Source organism: Capronia epimyces (genome assembly GCF_000585565.1).
Source record: "Capronia epimyces CBS 606.96 chromosome Unknown aczIQ-supercont1.2, whole genome shotgun sequence".
Lineage (NCBI taxonomy): Eukaryota > Fungi > Ascomycota > Eurotiomycetes > Chaetothyriales > Herpotrichiellaceae > Capronia > Capronia epimyces.
The window spans coordinates 3,852,007-3,869,665 of record NW_006912905.1 but is presented as its reverse complement, the minus strand read 5'-3'; the positions used below and the strand labels follow the sequence as shown (position 1 = coordinate 3,869,665).

The 17,659-nt window shown below is 53.6% G+C and overlaps 9 protein-coding genes across 9 annotated transcripts; 3 read left to right on the top strand and 6 right to left on the bottom strand.

Moving 5' to 3' along the window:
• Nucleotides 1–335: 335 nt before the first annotated feature.
• A1O3_03203 (uncharacterized protein) lies at nt 336–1,127 on the bottom strand (the record flags this gene model as incomplete). Its single annotated transcript, XM_007733341.1, has 1 exon — nt 336–1,127. One exon carries the CDS (start codon nt 1,125–1,127, stop codon nt 336–338), a length of 792 nt encoding a protein of 263 aa, XP_007731531.1.
• Nucleotides 1,128–1,559: 432 nt separating this feature from the next.
• On the bottom strand, nt 1,560–3,050 carry A1O3_03202 (uncharacterized protein; the record flags this gene model as incomplete). Its single annotated transcript, XM_007733340.1, has 1 exon — nt 1,560–3,050. The coding sequence occupies one exon, from the start codon at nt 3,048–3,050 to the stop codon at nt 1,560–1,562; it is 1,491 nt and encodes a 496-aa protein (XP_007731530.1).
• A 632-nt stretch (nt 3,051–3,682) lies between these two features.
• A1O3_03201 (uncharacterized protein) lies at nt 3,683–4,648 on the top strand (the record flags this gene model as incomplete). Its single annotated transcript, XM_007733339.1, has 1 exon — nt 3,683–4,648. One exon carries the CDS (start codon nt 3,683–3,685, stop codon nt 4,646–4,648), a length of 966 nt encoding a protein of 321 aa, XP_007731529.1.
• Nucleotides 4,649–4,924: 276 nt separating this feature from the next.
• On the bottom strand, nt 4,925–5,899 carry A1O3_03200 (uncharacterized protein; the record flags this gene model as incomplete). Its single annotated transcript, XM_007733338.1, has 2 exons — nt 4,925–5,287; nt 5,342–5,899. 2 exons carry the CDS (start codon nt 5,897–5,899, stop codon nt 4,925–4,927), a joined length of 921 nt encoding a protein of 306 aa, XP_007731528.1.
• A 578-nt stretch (nt 5,900–6,477) lies between these two features.
• On the top strand, nt 6,478–7,724 carry A1O3_03199 (cytochrome P450 oxidoreductase; the record flags this gene model as incomplete). Its single annotated transcript, XM_007733337.1, has 2 exons — nt 6,478–7,583; nt 7,646–7,724. 2 exons carry the CDS (start codon nt 6,478–6,480, stop codon nt 7,722–7,724), a joined length of 1,185 nt encoding a protein of 394 aa, XP_007731527.1.
• Nucleotides 7,725–8,617: 893 nt separating this feature from the next.
• A1O3_03198 (uncharacterized protein) lies at nt 8,618–10,759 on the bottom strand (the record flags this gene model as incomplete). The annotated part of the gene is made up of 1 exon (XM_007733336.1): nt 8,618–10,759. The coding sequence occupies one exon, from the start codon at nt 10,757–10,759 to the stop codon at nt 8,618–8,620; it is 2,142 nt and encodes a 713-aa protein (XP_007731526.1).
• A 1,980-nt stretch (nt 10,760–12,739) lies between these two features.
• A1O3_03197 (uncharacterized protein) lies at nt 12,740–13,713 on the bottom strand (the record flags this gene model as incomplete). The annotated part of the gene is made up of 2 exons (XM_007733335.1): nt 12,740–13,231; nt 13,297–13,713. The coding sequence occupies 2 exons, from the start codon at nt 13,711–13,713 to the stop codon at nt 12,740–12,742; spliced, it is 909 nt and encodes a 302-aa protein (XP_007731525.1).
• A 515-nt stretch (nt 13,714–14,228) lies between these two features.
• Nucleotides 14,229–15,491, bottom strand: A1O3_03196 (L-iditol 2-dehydrogenase; the record flags this gene model as incomplete). The annotated part of the gene is made up of 2 exons (XM_007733334.1): nt 14,229–15,365; nt 15,432–15,491. 2 exons carry the CDS (start codon nt 15,489–15,491, stop codon nt 14,229–14,231), a joined length of 1,197 nt encoding a protein of 398 aa, XP_007731524.1.
• Nucleotides 15,492–16,278: 787 nt separating this feature from the next.
• On the top strand, nt 16,279–17,341 carry A1O3_03195 (D-3-phosphoglycerate dehydrogenase; the record flags this gene model as incomplete). The annotated part of the gene is made up of 2 exons (XM_007733333.1): nt 16,279–16,779; nt 16,835–17,341. The coding sequence occupies 2 exons, from the start codon at nt 16,279–16,281 to the stop codon at nt 17,339–17,341; spliced, it is 1,008 nt and encodes a 335-aa protein (XP_007731523.1).
• Between the last annotated feature and the right edge of the window lie 318 nt (nt 17,342–17,659).

The window sequence follows — 17,659 nt, the reverse complement described above, 5'->3', positions numbered from 1 at the left end:
GCTGCACAGGTAGCATAAGTAGCTCCCTCGGCAGGCTTGGAGCCCGATAGTGTCGTCCCCAGGGTCTCAGCATCTATGTCAACCGTGGTTGCAAAACTGCCTCTGCAGTCACTCCGAGTGATGCAGATGCGGTGTTGGCAGTACGACGGCCTAACCACGAAGACATGCAGTCAGTTGGAGTGCGAGACCTGCCTGCTCCGAGAGACGAATCGCCAAATCCAGCCAGTCTTTGGCCATGAATTTTGCAGCTTTCGCGCTACCCGATCAAACCAAGGACACCCTTAGGACGGGTGGAATTTCTGATTCTTTACGTGCCTTGATGCTGAAGAACCATGTCATGATATTTGTCCAGCAAGACTGCCTCCTGTCCCGAGGCGCTGTCGCCGTCCGTCACCGTCCTTCCCTTTCCCATGCATCGGATGATTCTTCTCCCACTCCTCGTCGGCTCGGAAGGCCTGGAGTGCCAGGTCCAAGTTATAATCGCTTCCCTTCAGATAGAGGGCGGCCACGTCGTAATCGGCACATTTCGTGGCGACCATCCATCTCCGCAGCTTGGTCTTGCGTTCTTCCTCGTCAGGGTTCGGAGGCGTCGACAGAGACGGGCCGGTGTAGTGGGACTTCGGAATCAGGATCCACTTGCGGGCCACAAGCAGTTGGTCAGAGTAGAGGTTGTTATGCTGGCGGAGGGTCGGGACTGGGACTTTGTACGCAAGAGACAGCGACTGTAACGAGTCTTGAGAGCCCACAAAGTGCAGTGTGTCCTCGGTATGCCGGGGAGGCGCTGTGCCTGTGCTCGGGTCAGGTAGTCGTCTAGGTGTTATCGCATCGGCGTACGATGGTGGCGGCGATTCGGCCCTGCCACGGCTGCTGGACTGAGGACTCCGGGTGTACGAGGGAGGAAGCCTGAGACCATCTTTCGGTAGGGCTGAAGGGCCAGACGAGATCTGGCAGAAAGGACAGTAGGACTGGAACCGCGGGTTTTGATACTGGCAAGTGGCGCAGATCTGGCGCGAGCAACACTCCAGGCGCCGGTTGTGGAGCAGCGGCTTCTCGGACTCGGCGTCGTAGGGAACTTTGACGTCGGTCAGCAACGTTGCGCAGGTGCAGCAGGAGTCAGTCGTGGACATGGACATTTTGAGGGAGATTGGCGGCGCTGCGAGAAAGAAAGAAATGGATAGATAGCATCGAGGTGGAGTGTGTCGTGTGTAGGGAGTGTACCGCGTAATTAGGCATGTGGTGAGTGATAATTGTATCAATCTAACATGGCGTATCACGTATCGCGTAGATGATGATGTCATCCATGGCTTTGGCTGTTGGCTGTCGCTTTCCACCGTCAACAGCATTGTATATTGTATATTGTGTATTTGTATATTGTATATGTGTGTGTAGGAAGATCTTCTCTATTCTCATCCTAGAACACAGGTTCTTCGACGCTTCTATATTGGCGAGGATTATGGCGGAGGATATCCCTGCCCCGTTTTTGGGTGCACGAGGCTGGCTCTGTGGCCCAACAACACACCCTTCTGAGGGCCACCTTCGTGTAAGATTTGAGCTCTCAGTCAAGCACAAGGAATGAATGGATGCCACTGTGGATGCAGCTTCCGTACAATGCTCCTCATCAACCTGGTTGCTCGACCTCTGAAAAACCACTCCGATTCGATCCTCTTCAACAGCAGGGAGTAGTGTGCCAGTAAGATCAGAGCAGCCGGATGCTGTTCTTTCATAAGCGACATGAACCCATCGGATACCCGCATCGGCCAGATTCTCAAAGCATCCCATGGTGTGAAGGCATGAGGCGTTGATTGCGAGCAAGCACAGGCCAGTGCAAGCTCTGCGGCTGCTTCGCGATATAGTTCACGCACATGCTCCGACCAAGTACAATCGGAAGATGGGAGAGCGGCTTGGAGCAGCGAGTTCAGAGCGGTGGTCTCGTCCAACTTGTTGACTCCAGCGAAGGGCGCCTCCCAAGCAAGAGCAAGAACGCTGCAGGGGCCGGACTCAAGGAACTCCCAGACTGTGCAAAGCATGCTACAGCCGCTTCGAAGGAAGTGTAGCCACGTTGGAATGATATCGCCTTCTCCCTCCGTCTCCGTAACCAAAAGGAGGCTGTCGTCCTGTTTCTCGGAGGCGAAAGCGTAGAGAACGAGAAGATGAGTGAAAACCAACACAGCATGGCAATTGTCCTTGTCCGGACTGGACACTGCCAAGCGGAAGAGGCCCATGGCTTTGTCCTGGTATCTACTGGCCTCGACATAGTACGCATTCTGCTGTTCGGGATTGAGATAGGCGCAATGAAGAGATGCCAGGGCCAGGATGCCAAACATCAGGAAGTTATATTCGTGGGCCAGCTCGACCACAGTGTCCCGCCACAAGGTTGCGGTCTCTGCATCGGTGGCGATTGTGTGGCATGTCACCGTGTGGTAGTGATGGAGCAAGGACCGGGCACTAAGATCGAGATGTAAATGTAGATGCCGGGGCAAGCTGACGTTGACATCGGCCAACACGGCGTGCCTGACCCGTGGGTCACTTTGCTGTTTGCGGAGGCTGGTTTCCAGGTCACAATCGACCGCCACAACGCGCTCCTGCTCCTGCTCCTGACCATGAAGCCTTTGTGTCCGGCCTGTGAAATAGCGCAGGTTGTTGCCCCGGAAAAAGGTCTGGACGGGAACACACCGGTACTGTAGACTGTGTCCGGCGACACTGTGCTTTGCCAGAACCCAGTGGCTTCGCATCCGTTTCTCCGTCAGACACAGATGCCCACAGCCGTTGACACCGCACTGCAACCCATCATATATCGGGAGATACGGCACCGGAAACTGATCGTCCCGTGGGGCGAGTACATGGTCGGGGTCGGCCAGGTCTAATTTCTGGACAAATTGCGTGAAAGGCCGGCGTCTTGATCGGTAGATGTGGTGGATTTCCTTGAGATGCCTGGCCACTGCATTTGGAGGGACGGCATACCGACAGGCCGTGCAGATGACTACCCGGTGGTCCGGAGAGTGGTGGAAGAGCTGTTCTGGGGCCTGATCCTGATCGTGACCCTGATCCATCGACACGACATGAGAGATCAGCTCTGCCGGACAGGTCTGCAAGCAGGGAGGAGAGTTGGACGTAGGACTCTCCCCGGGAGAGCGAGGCGTGCAAGTGCAAGTTTTCCCTCTGCTTGGGATTCCAGGCCACCGTGACCCGCCGTTGCAAATCGACGGTGCCGTTCCCAATCAGCTCGCCGCCGGTCTCGTCTCCGCCTCTTGGGAGCCAATCAAACCACGCAGCCTCGCCCGCCTCTGCACTTCTCACTTCGTGTATTGAGTCTTGACAGCTTAGTTGGAGACTCAGCCTAGGGATGCCGGTCTTGGACGCGGACGGACACAGCGTCCCTGCATTGATACGACTGATTCCCCAATCACGCGCTGTGCAATCTCAGGGTTGCCGCGCTGGATTTACAGAACTTCCCAAAACGTCGATTCTTGGCCCCGGGCGGCATGATATTAGTCCGCCGCCACCACATATATGTAATAATAGGACTATCGCTACCATCACTACTACCACCACTCCCACCACTCCCACCACTCCTGCAGAGTCGCTCAGGTAGGCACCTCGGGTATATAAACCCACCATCCCCCATGTTCCCAAGTGCCCACAACCCACAACCCCCAAGTCCTTTTTCTCAAAAAGCCTCACCATGCCGAACATTCCCAGATCAATCCTGATCACCGGCGGCACCAGTGGCCTCGGGCTTTGTGCTGCCACCGAGATTGCAAGGCTACGTCCGCAGCATCGTATCATACTGGCCTCGCGCAAAGACCCAGACAGAAGCGCGGCGTCGATCAACCAAACGCTGGGCCAGGACAATGTCGAGTTCATGCCCCTTGATCTCGGACACCTGGACAACGTCCGCTCCTTCGTCAAGGCCTGGGGCGAGAAAAACATGCCCCCAATCTCTGAACTGCTGCTGAACGCAGGACTTCAATTTCCCCATGGTGTCACCCTCACCGCCGACGGAGTGGAGGCCACCTTCGGCATCAACCACGTCGGCCATGCGCTCCTATTCTACCTCTTGCAGCCGTATCTGGCAGACGAAGCCCGCATCGTCATCACTGCCAGTGGCACCCATGATCCTAAGCAGAAGACAGGACTTCCCGACGCCAAATACACGTCCGGCGAAGAACTAGCCCACCCCTCCAAGGCAACGGTCAATAACCTGGGCCGGCAACGCTATGCCACGAGCAAATTGTGCAACGTCATGTGGACATACGCCCTCCATCGACGCCTGACACGGCTGAACAACAAGAAGTGGACAGTTGTCGCAATGGATCCCGGCCTCATGCCTGGCACAGGGCTCGCCAGAGACGCCGGACCCTTGGCCCGCTTTCTTTGGAACAGTGTGTTGCCTAGGATCATTCCGCTTATCCGCCTTTTAGTGTCGCAAAACACACATCTTCCGCAGGAGTCTGGAGCCTCGTTGGCATGGATCGCTCTTGATGAGAAGGAGCACTCAACAAGCGGCGTCTATTACGAAGGCAGAAAACAGATCAAATCCAGTGTCGAGAGTTATGATGAGACAAAGCAAGAAGAGCTTTGGTCGTGGACCGCGAAGTTTGTAGCAGCCAATGACAGGGAGCTGCAAGCCTTCCAGGTCGCTCCTTGAATATTCAGGCGACGGTGGAAAGGGTGTCATGGCCGGATAGGGTTGATATGGAGCAAAGAATCCGGCTTCTTTGCGATTTAAATACCGGTGTGGATGCCTATCTCAAATGAGGCATCATCGAGGCTGTAGGCTCAAATTGCGCCAGTGTCATCTGTCTCCGGTCAAGAAGCTGCTTGTTTTCTGTCAGCTCTTTGTTTACTTTGTCTTCCAGAGTAATTCACGCAGAGAAACTGCAATCGTAACGTCGCCGGGATTAGCGAATGTAGGTTGTCTGCGTTAACCTGCGGATGTAGCACCTCGAGGGTCCACCCAATCTGGATCGGTTCGTTGTTGCCTCAGCCCAAGTCGTCTTACCTCCTCGCGCTGTGCCGCGTCCTCAGCTTCTTGCCCCTCTTTCTCTTTCTTGACTTTCAGTCTCAAACGTCCCTGAGATCCACCTCGATTGAAGTCCAACGTCCATTCCAGGGGCAATTGTCCCTTGCGACCGCCATCAGGCGTGTCTCCGGCTTCGACACTTACCCAGCTGTAGCCCGCCTTCAGGATGACATTAGCAAAAATGGTGAAGTAGCCCCATCCGAGTCGACGTATCTCATATGGCGGGTTGTGGACAATAACGCGAGGGTTGCGGAACGTTGGATGCTGACCCGAGTTGTTGGCTCAGTGAGTGCTGCACATCGTTGAACTCAGACTTACCAGAAATATTTGTACCTCTTCAATGAGATCTGTTCTGGAAGGTCGCACAAAGAACTTCCAGTGGTGCTTGTTGTTAGAGTCACCGTGTGCCCTGATCAAGGAGTGTTCATTCCCAATGTACACCGTCAGCCACTCGACATCCGAACCCGAGTCGTCTTCCTGAGCCAACCCGCTCTCCGCCTCTCGTGCTCGATAAGAGACCGGATACAGCCGCTGTAGGGCCGTCGCTCTGGCAGGGTCGAAAGAGGCCGTGGTGGGAGTTCGGCACATGGGACACTTGGTTTCAACTTCGTTGGGCAGGAGAGCTACCTCAGGGTCATTCAGCCCGACGGGGGTGATTTGAGAGGTTATCGAAACCTCAGCCCAACGGGCCATACACCATTCACACAGCGTGTGATTGCACTGTGTGCGAACAGGTCGGTAGAGAAGAAGGTGACAGATCGCGCAAAGGTCGTCCAAGTCGACGTCTTCGCCGTGCGGGGCGCCAGCGACATCGCCTCCGGACTTCTGTCCAGCTTCAGGAGACGAAGTCTCGGTCTTTGTCGCCTTTCTCTTCATGATGGCCGTCTGGGGACAAGAACAGCGCAAGTGAAGCCCTCTGATCGCCGCGCTGCCTGGAGTTGGAGTTGGAACGACACGGCTGGTCAGCAGTGACTGTTGGTGACTGGCAGCACTGGTGCCTGGTGATCTACGGTCAAGCAGACAAAATACGGTCACAGCTTATGCGGCCCACCGAAGCATTTGACATAATCTAATCTAATCTCGCCATTTCTCATTCCAAGTGGAATGACCTGCAGGCTGCGGCAATTGCCAGGAAATTGGATCCATGCCCACCACGCCACGCCACGCCGCGATCTCCTTTTCTGCGAGAAGCCGATTCCCCCGATCAAGTGTTGCATGTTGCATGACACCCGGATACGGATTTTCAGAGAGGCAAAAAAGACTCGACCGTCAGATTCGAGCACCTCACCTCTTCTTCGTCCCTGTTCCCCTTTATCCGACCGAATCTTCTTCAACTCCCACTCTCATTCATTCCTTAGAGACCGCCCTTCCGCTGCTACCTGCGGCCGTTCTCCTCCCGCCTCGTGTATCTTTCGTCCGCCCTCTGTACATTCGCGAAGCAATCGAGATTGAAGATGCCTAGCCGAACACTCCCTACGATTACGCACGCAGAGGTGCAGGCGCACAATACCAAGAAATCATGCTATGTGACCATTGGAGAACGCGTGTTCGATGTAACAGACTTCATCGACGATCATCCAGGAGGTGGTGATTTGATCCTCCAGTACGCCGGCAAGGATGTCAAGCAGATTATGGAGGATGAGGCTTCCCACTTCCACTCCGAAGCCGCATACGAGATTCTGGAAGAGAGCCTGATTGGGTTCACACCCACTGATGCGGTGCTCAAGGCCGCCGTCAACTCATCCCACCCTGACCAAGTCGTGCCACTACCCGCGACAGCCGAAGGCAATAAACAATTGAAGGCCGCAGGCGTACAGACAGATGAACTGCCCTCAAGACAGATTTATTCATCGACAGGCCTGTCTTCGGCCGAGGATCTCTCGAAAGACACGGACTTGGAGTTGGACTGGAAAGAACACAAGTTCCTCGATCTCAACCGGCCCCTGTTTTCGCAGCTCCTATTCAGCAATTTCTCCAAGGAGTTCTACCTAGAGCAGGTGCACCGGCCTAGGCATTATCGCGGAGGCGATTCTGCACCAATTTTCGGCAACTTCATGGAACCGTTAAGCAAGACTTCCTGGTACATTGTACCAATCCTGTGGCTCCCACCTGTACTCTACGGCTCGTACCTGGGAATCTCTCATCTCCCTGGAGTGCAGGGCCCGGCATACTGGTGTCTCGGCCTTTTCCTGTGGACGCTGGTGGAGTACATCCTGCACCGCTTCCTCTTCCACATCGACAAATATCTGCCTGATCACCCGGTGTTCCTGACGCTACACTTCCTCCTTCACGGGGTCCACCACTATCTTCCCATGGACAAGTACCGGCTTGTCATGCCACCCTCGATGTTCCTCATTCTCGCCACTCCCTTCTACCGTCTCGCACACGCCGTGTTTTGGTACAACTGGTACGCCGCCGTGACGGTCTTTTCCGGCGGCATCTTCGGCTACGTCTGCTACGACTGCACTCACTACTGGCTGCACCACCGTCAACTGCCTAGCTACGTGCGAGAATTGAAGAAGTACCATCTAGCCCACCACTACCAGAACTTCGAGCTTGGGTAAGTCCTTTTGATTCTAATTCTGTGCGAAGGAGTATCCAAATATACTGACTGCGTCCTAGGTTCGGTGTCACCTCAAAATTCTGGGATTATATCTGGGGCACACAGCTGGAGTATGTCAAGCCAATCAAGTCCTCATAAAGCCCTGCCCGGTGGGCGCCTTTTAAAATAACAGAAACGACCTGTTTCCCTCTCACCTCAGTCCCGATGGAGAAGATTGTACAGTACTTGACGAGGCTGGGCTTTTCGTTGCAGATTGGAAGAGGAAGAGGACCATACCTCAGGGAAGACATGGTTCTTCTTAATTAACAATGATAGGCGGTTGAGCTTTCCGGTGGGCGAGGCATAGCGGATGTCCATTTTAGCGGCTGTTGATTCATGTATACTTACTATATGCTTCCTCGATAATACTAATGAGTGCCACCATACATGTCAGACTGTCTGGTCTGCCCATGTCAAGTCTCATTCATGTCTAGTTCGACTTTGGCCCGCCGAGTAGCTACGTTTCGCATGCATTCCATCAGATGCCCAAGCCGGGGCCGTTCTAAAGAAAGGAAAAACTGAAAATGAAAATGAAAATGAAAATGAAAATGAGAATCAATGCAGTGGCTCGCCTACGCCCGCGGATTCAAACGAATTGGCCTGTGTCGTTCTGCTTTGGACAACCATTGGCACCTAATGAACGATCACATCGAGCTTTTTCCGTATCCACGAGTTCTCTTGATCTGGATGTGCAGAATGGGTCATTGATATGTGAACGCGATCTCGGCGTCTGGTCTCATATGCTATGCTATCTTCCAACCCATTAATTCATCTCCTGGTCATTTGACGACGCGACGTCAACTCTTCGTGCGTAATTTGTCCATCCAAGCGCGTGTCCGTCGGTTTATGTGCAAAATATCAACTTGAAGAAACCGCCCAGCGCATTCCTGTCTTGATTTCGCCCCGCTTTAGATTCATCCCAACTTATGCATCTGGAATGGTCACTGAACCCGTATGTCCACCAATGCTCATCATCAATGTTGGACCAGCCTTCACGAACCCGCCGTCGCTTTCGCTTCACTTGAGCTTGAGCTCCAGCCGAGCCAGATGAAGGGGTTGCGTGCGCGCAAGCGGTAGGCAGAGTGAGCAGTCGAGCAGTTTCCGTCTGCTGGATCGGGAGCGGCAGCACGCGGAGCAACTGTTGGGGTAGGTGCAGAATCTGAGATAGGAACAATAGTCAGCGACATCGGTACAGAAGATTGAACTGGATTCGCGGGTAGTGATGGAGAATCTGGGTCAGAAGGCATGGAGTAGACTGTGTTTGGAGGCGACTCGGATGGGCTCTCGCTCTCAGGTGGGAAAGGGGCGTCAGTGGCCATGTCGGTGGTTACAGGCATGGTCATGACAAGGCCATCGGGCATGGTCATGATCGAGCCAAGAGTCGTCACTGATGCCATGCTTGCAGGGTGCATTGAGTTGAACCATGGGTTGCCGTCACCATAGCGTCCATGGTCTCCGCTGTCACCTTTTCTGAGGCTGCTGTTACCAATGCCATCTCCGGTGCCACACGAATGGTTACGAGGCCCGCCGCGGAAAACCGAATGGGGTTCGCCTGGAGCATAAGTAGGAGATATCGCAGTCATGTGGCCACGATTTGTTGTGTAACGGTACCAACGAGAAAGGCGAGAGGCTGGATAATCGGGACGACCACGAGATCCGGTTGGAAAGACACTTGGGGCTGAGGCAAAGATCGAGGGGTTGGGCTTACCGTCGCGTTTTGTGTATCTGGTGTTGTAAACGGTTTGGAAAACGGTCTCCGTAACCGAGTGGTACTCAGTGAACGTGGCAACTGCTGCATTGGCGTTTGGTACTGGAGTGACTTGTGGACCTGTATGGTCGCCCATGCTGTTCAGCAAACTGACGACGGATGATAAGATGCTTTCAAGGTCCGACTCACCAGCGTTGTTATCTCCACCATGGCCGCCGCGGCCCTGCCCAGGAGTAGGCTGTGCATCGGGAGTTGAGACACCAATGGGAATGACGGTAAATGATTGAGTCTCAACCCCTGGACCAGCTGTGGACCCAGTATGAACGGTCAAGAAGGCAGGAACACCTGTGTCAGTTTGGGTGGCAGCGACGGCACTAGCTTCGCTGGCACCGCCGACAGCAGGGCCGGTGGCGGAAGCAGAGAAAGGAATAGTCGAACCTATATAAGACGTCAGTGGCTGGGTTGAATTCTGAAGTGCAGGTTTGGAAGTGCGTGGAATGGGGATTGAGGTAAAGGGGATTGACTGACCGGTTACCGCAGTAGGATTGGCAATGTCGGAGAATTGACCAGCAATGGCAGCATTGTCGACTGCTTGGCCTTGGACAAAGTTGGCTTGGGCATTGGAAACAGTACCAGCGCCATTGTTGTCCACGATGTCAATATCCAAGCAGGTGGTGTAGATTTCTTGCTTGCCATTTGGAAATCCCGCAGTGCCGGGCAGTGTTGGCCAGTCCCACACCCAGTAAAGAGTGTATGGTTGACCGCTTGGAGCATTTGATGGAATTTGAACATCTTGCTGGCACCAAAGGTCATTACCCATGACACTGTTGAAAGTGTGCTTGAACTGCTGCTGACGCTGCTGAGATATTTGGCCACCGTTGACTTGATAACATTGACCATCGTCAAAGTTTCGGGTGGACAAGAGAACGCCACGACCATCACCGCCGGTACCGTTGGCATTCCAGACACGGTGAATGGCAAGGAAAGAATCGTCCGGACTTGGCTGAGTAGTGCCATAGACGAAAACAGTGCCCCGGTTTGGCGGCTTTCCTGGCTGATTGTCTGGCAAAGTAACGTGGCCATTCTCTTGGAATCTCAAAGCCACCGCCGATCCAGGAGCCGCCTGCAGCCTAGGACTACCATCCGTTTGAGTCTGAGATGTCTGGGTGGACTTGCACATCAGATCAGAAGGCTCGATCTGGTTGATAGGGCGGCCGTCGGGTGGAATGAGGTTGACCATGGTAGGATCACTGAATCCAGGAGTGCCTCGAAGGACATTTCCACGTGCGAATCCAGGCTGTCCAACCAGAGTACCATTCGGAGCAATGACCATCAACTGTTCAACCCATGTGTGAGCAGCGGTGAAAGGAGTTGCAGCTAGCAGCCCGAAAATGGCAGTGCGCAAGAGGGATTTGGTGGAAGGCATGGCGGAGTGTGACCAAGACATAGAATGCGCTTCTGTAGATGCGGGTGTTTCGGCCAGCGAAGAGTCGTTCTCGGTTCGACCAGGAGCCAGAGTCTTAGGATCTATAAGAGTGTTGAGGGTCTGTGACAGACTGAATGATCTGGTGGTACGAAAGATCGAATGGACCAGGCCAGAACGGTTGAAAAGATTGGTTGCCCAAATACTTGGAGCTGAAAAGGCAGGCAGTAACACAGACGGCACTGCCGTGGTAAAGGAGTGAAAGAACAAACAAAGATGTGATGAATCAAAAGAGTGACTGCGTCGGCATTGACGATTTAGAACAAAGATGTAGACAATGCTTGCACAAGCATTGTGTGTTGTGTTGGAGAGAACAATGGGAAGACAAGTCGGGCGATAAGCGAGACTTCAACTTGAGCTCGGCGGCCGCCTGGCGGTCTGGTAGGCAGTGTGAGCGATTGTGCACAAAGACAAAGCTTTTGGACCATCCAAGCGGAACGTGGAGTATGGATATGGGAATTTCGATCGGCATCTAAGCGCAAGGAGGCGAGGCAGCGTTTTGGAGCTCGAGGCTTGATCCATGCAGAAAGACCCCTTTTAGGGGATGCGGATTGCGGGATAGACGTCGAACCTGCCATCTACAGGATAGAACAGCTGGCGAGGGTGTACGGAGTATACGGTGGACGAGCTCTAATCAGGTATGACGAACGGACAGCCAATACCTGTCCCCTGTCGACCATCGACTCATGCAATGCTCAGGGTTTGACCTGGAGTGGCGGTGTTTCATAGCCTCGGCCTTCGCGTGGCGTGCCGGGGCACAAGTTTAGACTTGGTTGGTGCGGATTATATTGCACGCTCGATCTAAGATAAGAGCGATGGAGATGCATCGAGTCGAGATCGCCGCTTCTCAGGGTGTTCCCGCTGTGAATTGTACGTACCATGCTCGAGGGCATTGTTTCTCCTCGATTGTTCTGGCAGACAATATCATCACTCACCCTCGGCGGGTGAGGCAGATGGTGGGCACTTGGCGGGGATAGCTTTCACCCTCAGTTTGTCGTGAGCCAGCGCGGCGACGCATGGACAGAGCTGAGAAAGGCACTCCGCGGGGACCCCTTTCATCTCAAAGAGAGGGTCGCGTGATGGTGTCAATGCTCTCTGAAGGATAGGGAGGCATGGAGAGAACAGGGAGAACAGAGAGAAGGGGGTTGGGATTGCGAGACGAGGTCACTTCAAACATTAGCGCATGTTTCAAATCCAGCTTAGCGCCGGCCTAAGATACTCTAGAGCACTCCTCACCACCAATCACGGCCTCTCAGGCTGGCCTTCTGCATCTGGACCTTTTGCGACCATGCGACCGCCGACACCCTCTTTGCCGCCTGTCTAACTGCCTGCCTGCGTTCTCTGCCAGTGCCTCAGCATGGAAACATGTCTTTCTCTGTGCTACATACGGAGTACTCGAGGCACGTTGCGCTAAGAATACGGGCCAAAAAGTGTCCGTCACTCTCTCTGGACCGTGGGCTGTCAAAACGGCATACCGGGTCCAGGCTAATGAAGGGGCTGGAGAGTAAGTTGGTGTGACACTCGGTGCTTATGTGATGTTGCGCCCATGTCTTCTGCCGTCGAGCTTCCCCACGACCAGGCTCCTACTCGGGTGTGTCGGACGTCCTTCTAAGTGACGTCAAAGTACCCGTACGTCGGGCAAGTTAGTTGCGAGGTGTGACAGAGATAGATTAAAGGAAGGCTGCCCCAGCCTTCTACGTGTCAGTGCTGCAAATCGTTGTGATATCGCGCAAGTAGATGAACTGGGTCTCCAAGACCAGACCCATGAACCTCCAGACTCCATGCTAAGTTCGGCCGCAGAACATCAAATTGAAAGGAGTATGTCGCGTTCCAGTCCATATCCACCAACAAGAAGACTCTTGAGACATTCGTCGCGTACATCGGAGATCACTTGCTATGGACTATCGCATCATACCTCGGAGGTCAACGCTTGAAACCACTCTCCTCGCGCAACCACTTCTCAAAGTCAAGCATGTTCTTATTCAACAGGCGACATTGCTGCAAGTCACTGCCGTAACCTTGGTCGACGAACCACTGGAACATAATTCCTAATTCGGGGATCATTTTCTTCAAGAGGGTCGCCATGAAATCGTATGACCGGGGCATGGGGCGACCCAGCACTTTCCAGAAGACCTCATTAGCCTGAGCTTGGGTGAGCTCGTCGCCTGCGAGACTGATGGCGCTGTTCTTGTATTCGTCCGTTTCTGCGGATGCAAATGCCTGAGCAGCAAAAACTCCGATGTCCTTGGTAGCTACCAATTGTAGAGGTTTGTCACCCATGCTCGCCCACGTGGCCGTAAATACTCTTCCTGGCAGATTCGGAGTTAAGTTTTCCATAAAAGCTACCGGCCGTAGAATAGTGTACGTCGTGCCAGTCCCTCTCGCCTTCTCTTTCAGATGTTTTTCGATGTTATACTAGCATCGTGTTAGCAACCAGGAGCGCCGGGGAACAGGGGAGATGTCGAACGTGCTTTCGACACAAAATGGGGGACGTTGGTAGCGTCTACTTCGGACTGGTCAGGGCCGCCACGATCGACGGAACTGAAGACAAAATGTTTAACATCGTGCGCAATGGCTGCATCGACCAGATCTTTGCCGTGTTTCAGCTCGCCGTTCTCGACTTCTTTCTTGAATGATGGGACTGTCACAGCAAACACGCCCCAGACAGCTCCCACTCCGCCAGCTTTTGTGAAAATGCTCCCACAGTCATCAAGACTGCCCTCAATAAGTGTGATCTTAGGATTCGAAGCAAGAGCTTTTGCGGAGGAAGAGGTAGATTTGCGTGTCAGAGCTAGGATCTGGTAATCGTAGGGAGGAGGGTTGGCGAGAAGGGCTTTCACTACAGCACCACCTTGCTTGCCGGTGGCACCCGTGACGAGGATTTTCCGAGTTGTCATGGCTGTTCGGATGGAATTGACATTAGTATAGAAGGATTAGTTTGATCGGAGTGTGCTGTGGTTAGTGAAGTATGGTCTACTACTGATTTCTATCAGGGGGAGATTGGCGAGAGAGGCCGAGGATTTGCGCAGGCGGGAGATCGATTGACGTCACCTAAAAGGCAAGATAATCGCTATCAGCAGAGACTGTTTGAAGATCCGCGAGGCGTTTCAGTCAACTCCCTTACCACAGTACAAGTATAATACTGCAGCTTGGAAGAGTCGTGCGCCGAAGGTCGTTGACGGCTATGCAACTCGCTTCAGGGCGCGCGGGCCCTGAGGCATAGGAGTTAGTGCGTGCCACATGTGTCAGCCTTGTGATCCTTTGGTCGGGCTTACAGATCTTGACAGCTCCCGGCCACGGAGTATCTACACATAGGGGAAATATCACCCTGCCATGATTCAGACGAAACTCCCTTTGGCATTCCATTGCCTCCGAGAGGTGCTCATTGTATTAGAAACTGCACAATTTTCAATCACGAAGTGATGACGACCTTTACAGGCACTCTTCCCTCGTCTTCTCCGTCCTTTGGCTGGTTTGCAGCCAGTCTAAATGCTCTTTCTCCGTCTGCAAGTGCGACACGGTGTGTAACAAGGTCTTCAACGACACCGTCCAATTGTCCGCTCGCAAAAAGTGCAATAGCAGCTGGATAGCAGTTTGCATATCGGAATACACCAATAATGTCCACTTCCCTCAAGGCTGCTGCGCCCAAGGGCAGTGTCTGGGTCGGGGTACCCATTCCAACCAGCACCAGCTTCCCACCTGCCGTAGCTGCAAAGATGCCTAGTTGCACGCAAGATTGCACTCCCGTGCATTCGAAAACTCTGTCAAACCCAGATTGCAGGTCTGCTGACTTGCAAACCTCAGTGGCCAATTCTTGTGCACCAGCTAGTGTCTCCTCGATGGTCGGCGCCGGTGCTTTGCGTGGCAACAGGAACGTCTTCAGCTTGTATTTCCCACTGGCTAGGCCCGCTGCGATCTTGAGCCTCGGAGCATCAATATCGGCAATGACGATTTTTGAGACTCCGGCGACGGCGAGCGCGGCCGCGGTCAGCATCCCAACAGCACCAGCCCCGAGCACCAAGGCAGTTGAGCCGACCAGGGGAACTCCGGCGCTTGATCCCGCACTCTGGCTTCGATTGATCCCGTGCAGCGAAACAGCTAATGGCTCAACAAGGGCGCCTTGTTCGAACGTGACGTGCTCGGGGAGTTCATGGCACATGTTGGCCGGATGGGATATCACAGTCTGTAGGGTGCCGTCTGCATGCGGAAATGTCTTTGCTGAAGACCTGAAGGACATTTGAGGACAGAGGTTATATCGGCCGGTAGTACATAGTGAGCATGACCGACAGGGTATACCGACTTCTAGGGCGACTCTGTCTCCAACCTTGAGGCCTGCCGAAGGACCAGCGCCGGTGGTGGCTCCATTCTGCGTGTCAGGAACAGCAGTGACGACGCCTGATGCTTCGTGACCAAGAACAAGTGGTGCTTGGATCACAAAGCTGCCATTACGGCCATGCTGGTAGTAGTGCAAGTCCGATCCGCAGAGACCGGTGGCCTTGATGGCTATCTGGACCTCTCCTTTGCGGGGCGTAGGCTCTGGCCTGGTTTCCTAGGAGAACACAGTGTCAATGAATGCGCGCCTTTTGACGATTCTGCATTTACTGCATTCGCTTACCACTCTTAAGTCTTTGGCGCCATGAAGTACTAGCGCCTGGACGCTTTCGGAGGGAGACATGTTGTCGGACGGCCAAGCATCAACAACGAGTCTTGGTCAATCTCACTGTTGCCCTCACCGAGTGGTGTCTTTCCTGTCTCTTTCTTAGATGAATGACTGAACAAGCAGAACTAGGAGCACACAAGATGTGGCGTGGAGCACGGCAGTCTGCCGAAACAATGTGTGGAGGAGGGTCGAGAATATGGGATGAGCCCTGATATTAGAGAGGGAGACGACCGGGATCTTCGCCGGGGTGCGTCTGTTAGAGTGTTCGAATGTCGAATTCGCATTCTTCGTTCTTATGACCTTTCGACTCGAGTTCGCGGGCAGTCCATTCCAAGAAATCTTCGGCGAGCATTAGCCCGACCAATGTTCAGGAGTACTAGGCACCTTGCGGATGCTGAATATGGATACATACCAGGTACAAGATGCAGGCCTCAGCCGTGGGGTGCCCACTGACCCAGCGCCAGGAAGTACTGTAGTGGGGTTTGCACCCACGACTTAGGGAGACTGTCGCCCATGAAATGTCGGCAATCGACTGTGCGGGGGGCAGCGCTCAAACACCGATGGCTTGAAGGAGACTCGCCGAGTTAACTACACGCACTCCATACATAGTATTTCATAGTAGAGAAAAAAAAAGTCGCAATCTTTGGCGTTTGTTAGCAAATTGATGTTTTGCAGCCCTCTCTGCCGTTTCGCTCTCTCTTTAAGACCAAGGATATTCTACACTCGTTCGCCCTGTACCTACGCCAATCCCAGCCGATCTGCCCTCTCAACACCATTCCGACGCCAATATCGTCCAGGCACAATGTCCAAACCCACGGTTTTGTTGATCGGGGGCCTGACACATGTCAACAAAGAGTGGGAAGAGTATGGCTCCAAATATGTGCTGAAAGAATTCCGCAAAGGAACCCGGGCTCAGTTCTTGTCCAACTGCAAGAACGGCGAATATGACGGCATTGTGGCTCTGTATCGTTCAAATCATTCTGTCTCCCAGACTGGCCCTTTTGATAAAGAGCTGGTGTCGGTCCTCCCGAAATCTCTGAGATACATCTGTCACAATGGTGCGGGATATGACAACATCGATGTGGATGCATGCACAGAGAAAGGCCTCCAGATTTCCAGTACTCCGATAGCTGTCGATGACGCCACTGCCGATGTTGGTATTTTCCTGCTGTTGGGCGCCCTCAGAAATGCCTGGATACCTTTGACGGCCATTAAAGAGGGCAAATGGAAAGGCAACACACCCATTGGACACGATCCCAAGGGCAAGGTTCTCGGAATCTTGGGCATGGGAGGTATTGGCAGGGTGAGACACCGGTCCGCAGATGCAGATGACAATTACACTTGCTAACTAGGTGTAGGCGATGGCAAAGCGTGCACGAGCGTTCGGGATGAAGATTGCCTACCACAACAGGTCGAGACTGTCTCCAGAACTGGAGGAAGATGCCACATACCTTTCCTTTGATGAGTTACTCGCCCAATCTGATGTCCTGAGCCTCAATCTCGCCCTCAACGCCAAAACCCGTCACATCATATCCGCCCCGGAACTCGCAAAGATGAAGGATGGCGTGGTCATTGTCAACACGGCTCGAGGCGCCTTGATTAACGAGAAAGACCTAGTTGCAGCGCTCGAGAGTGGGAAAGTGGCATCGGTTGGACTAGACGTCTTTGAGAAAGAACCCGAGGTGGAGGAGGGCCTGTTGAAGAATGACCGAGCCTTCATTGTGCCGCATATTGGCACAAACACTTATGAGACGCAAAGAGAGATGGAGCTGTTGGTGCTGCAGAACCTGGAAAGCGCTGTGGACAAAGGAACGCTATTGACGCCCATACCGGAGCAAAAGAACAAGTCAAATGGCCACTTATGACCACTGCCGAGGGCTGGCCCTCCGAGATATGATGTTCCGATGTGTGATTTAGATCCCACCCCTTTGGGAAGAATATAATCAAATGCGAGAGAGGATTATGGGATACATGGATGTACATGAATGTACAGAGTAGATTGCGAGTCTCTTGTTAGGCCTGGGGAATAAGACGAGCCTCGGCACATGCCATCCCCACCAGTACCGTACACTCCAAAGTACGGAGTACACATTATTACCATTGTATGTATGTGTTGGGTTGCACTAGGATACACCCTCCTACCGCACCGTCCATCCCCAGCCCCGATCGTTGCGTCAGTGCAC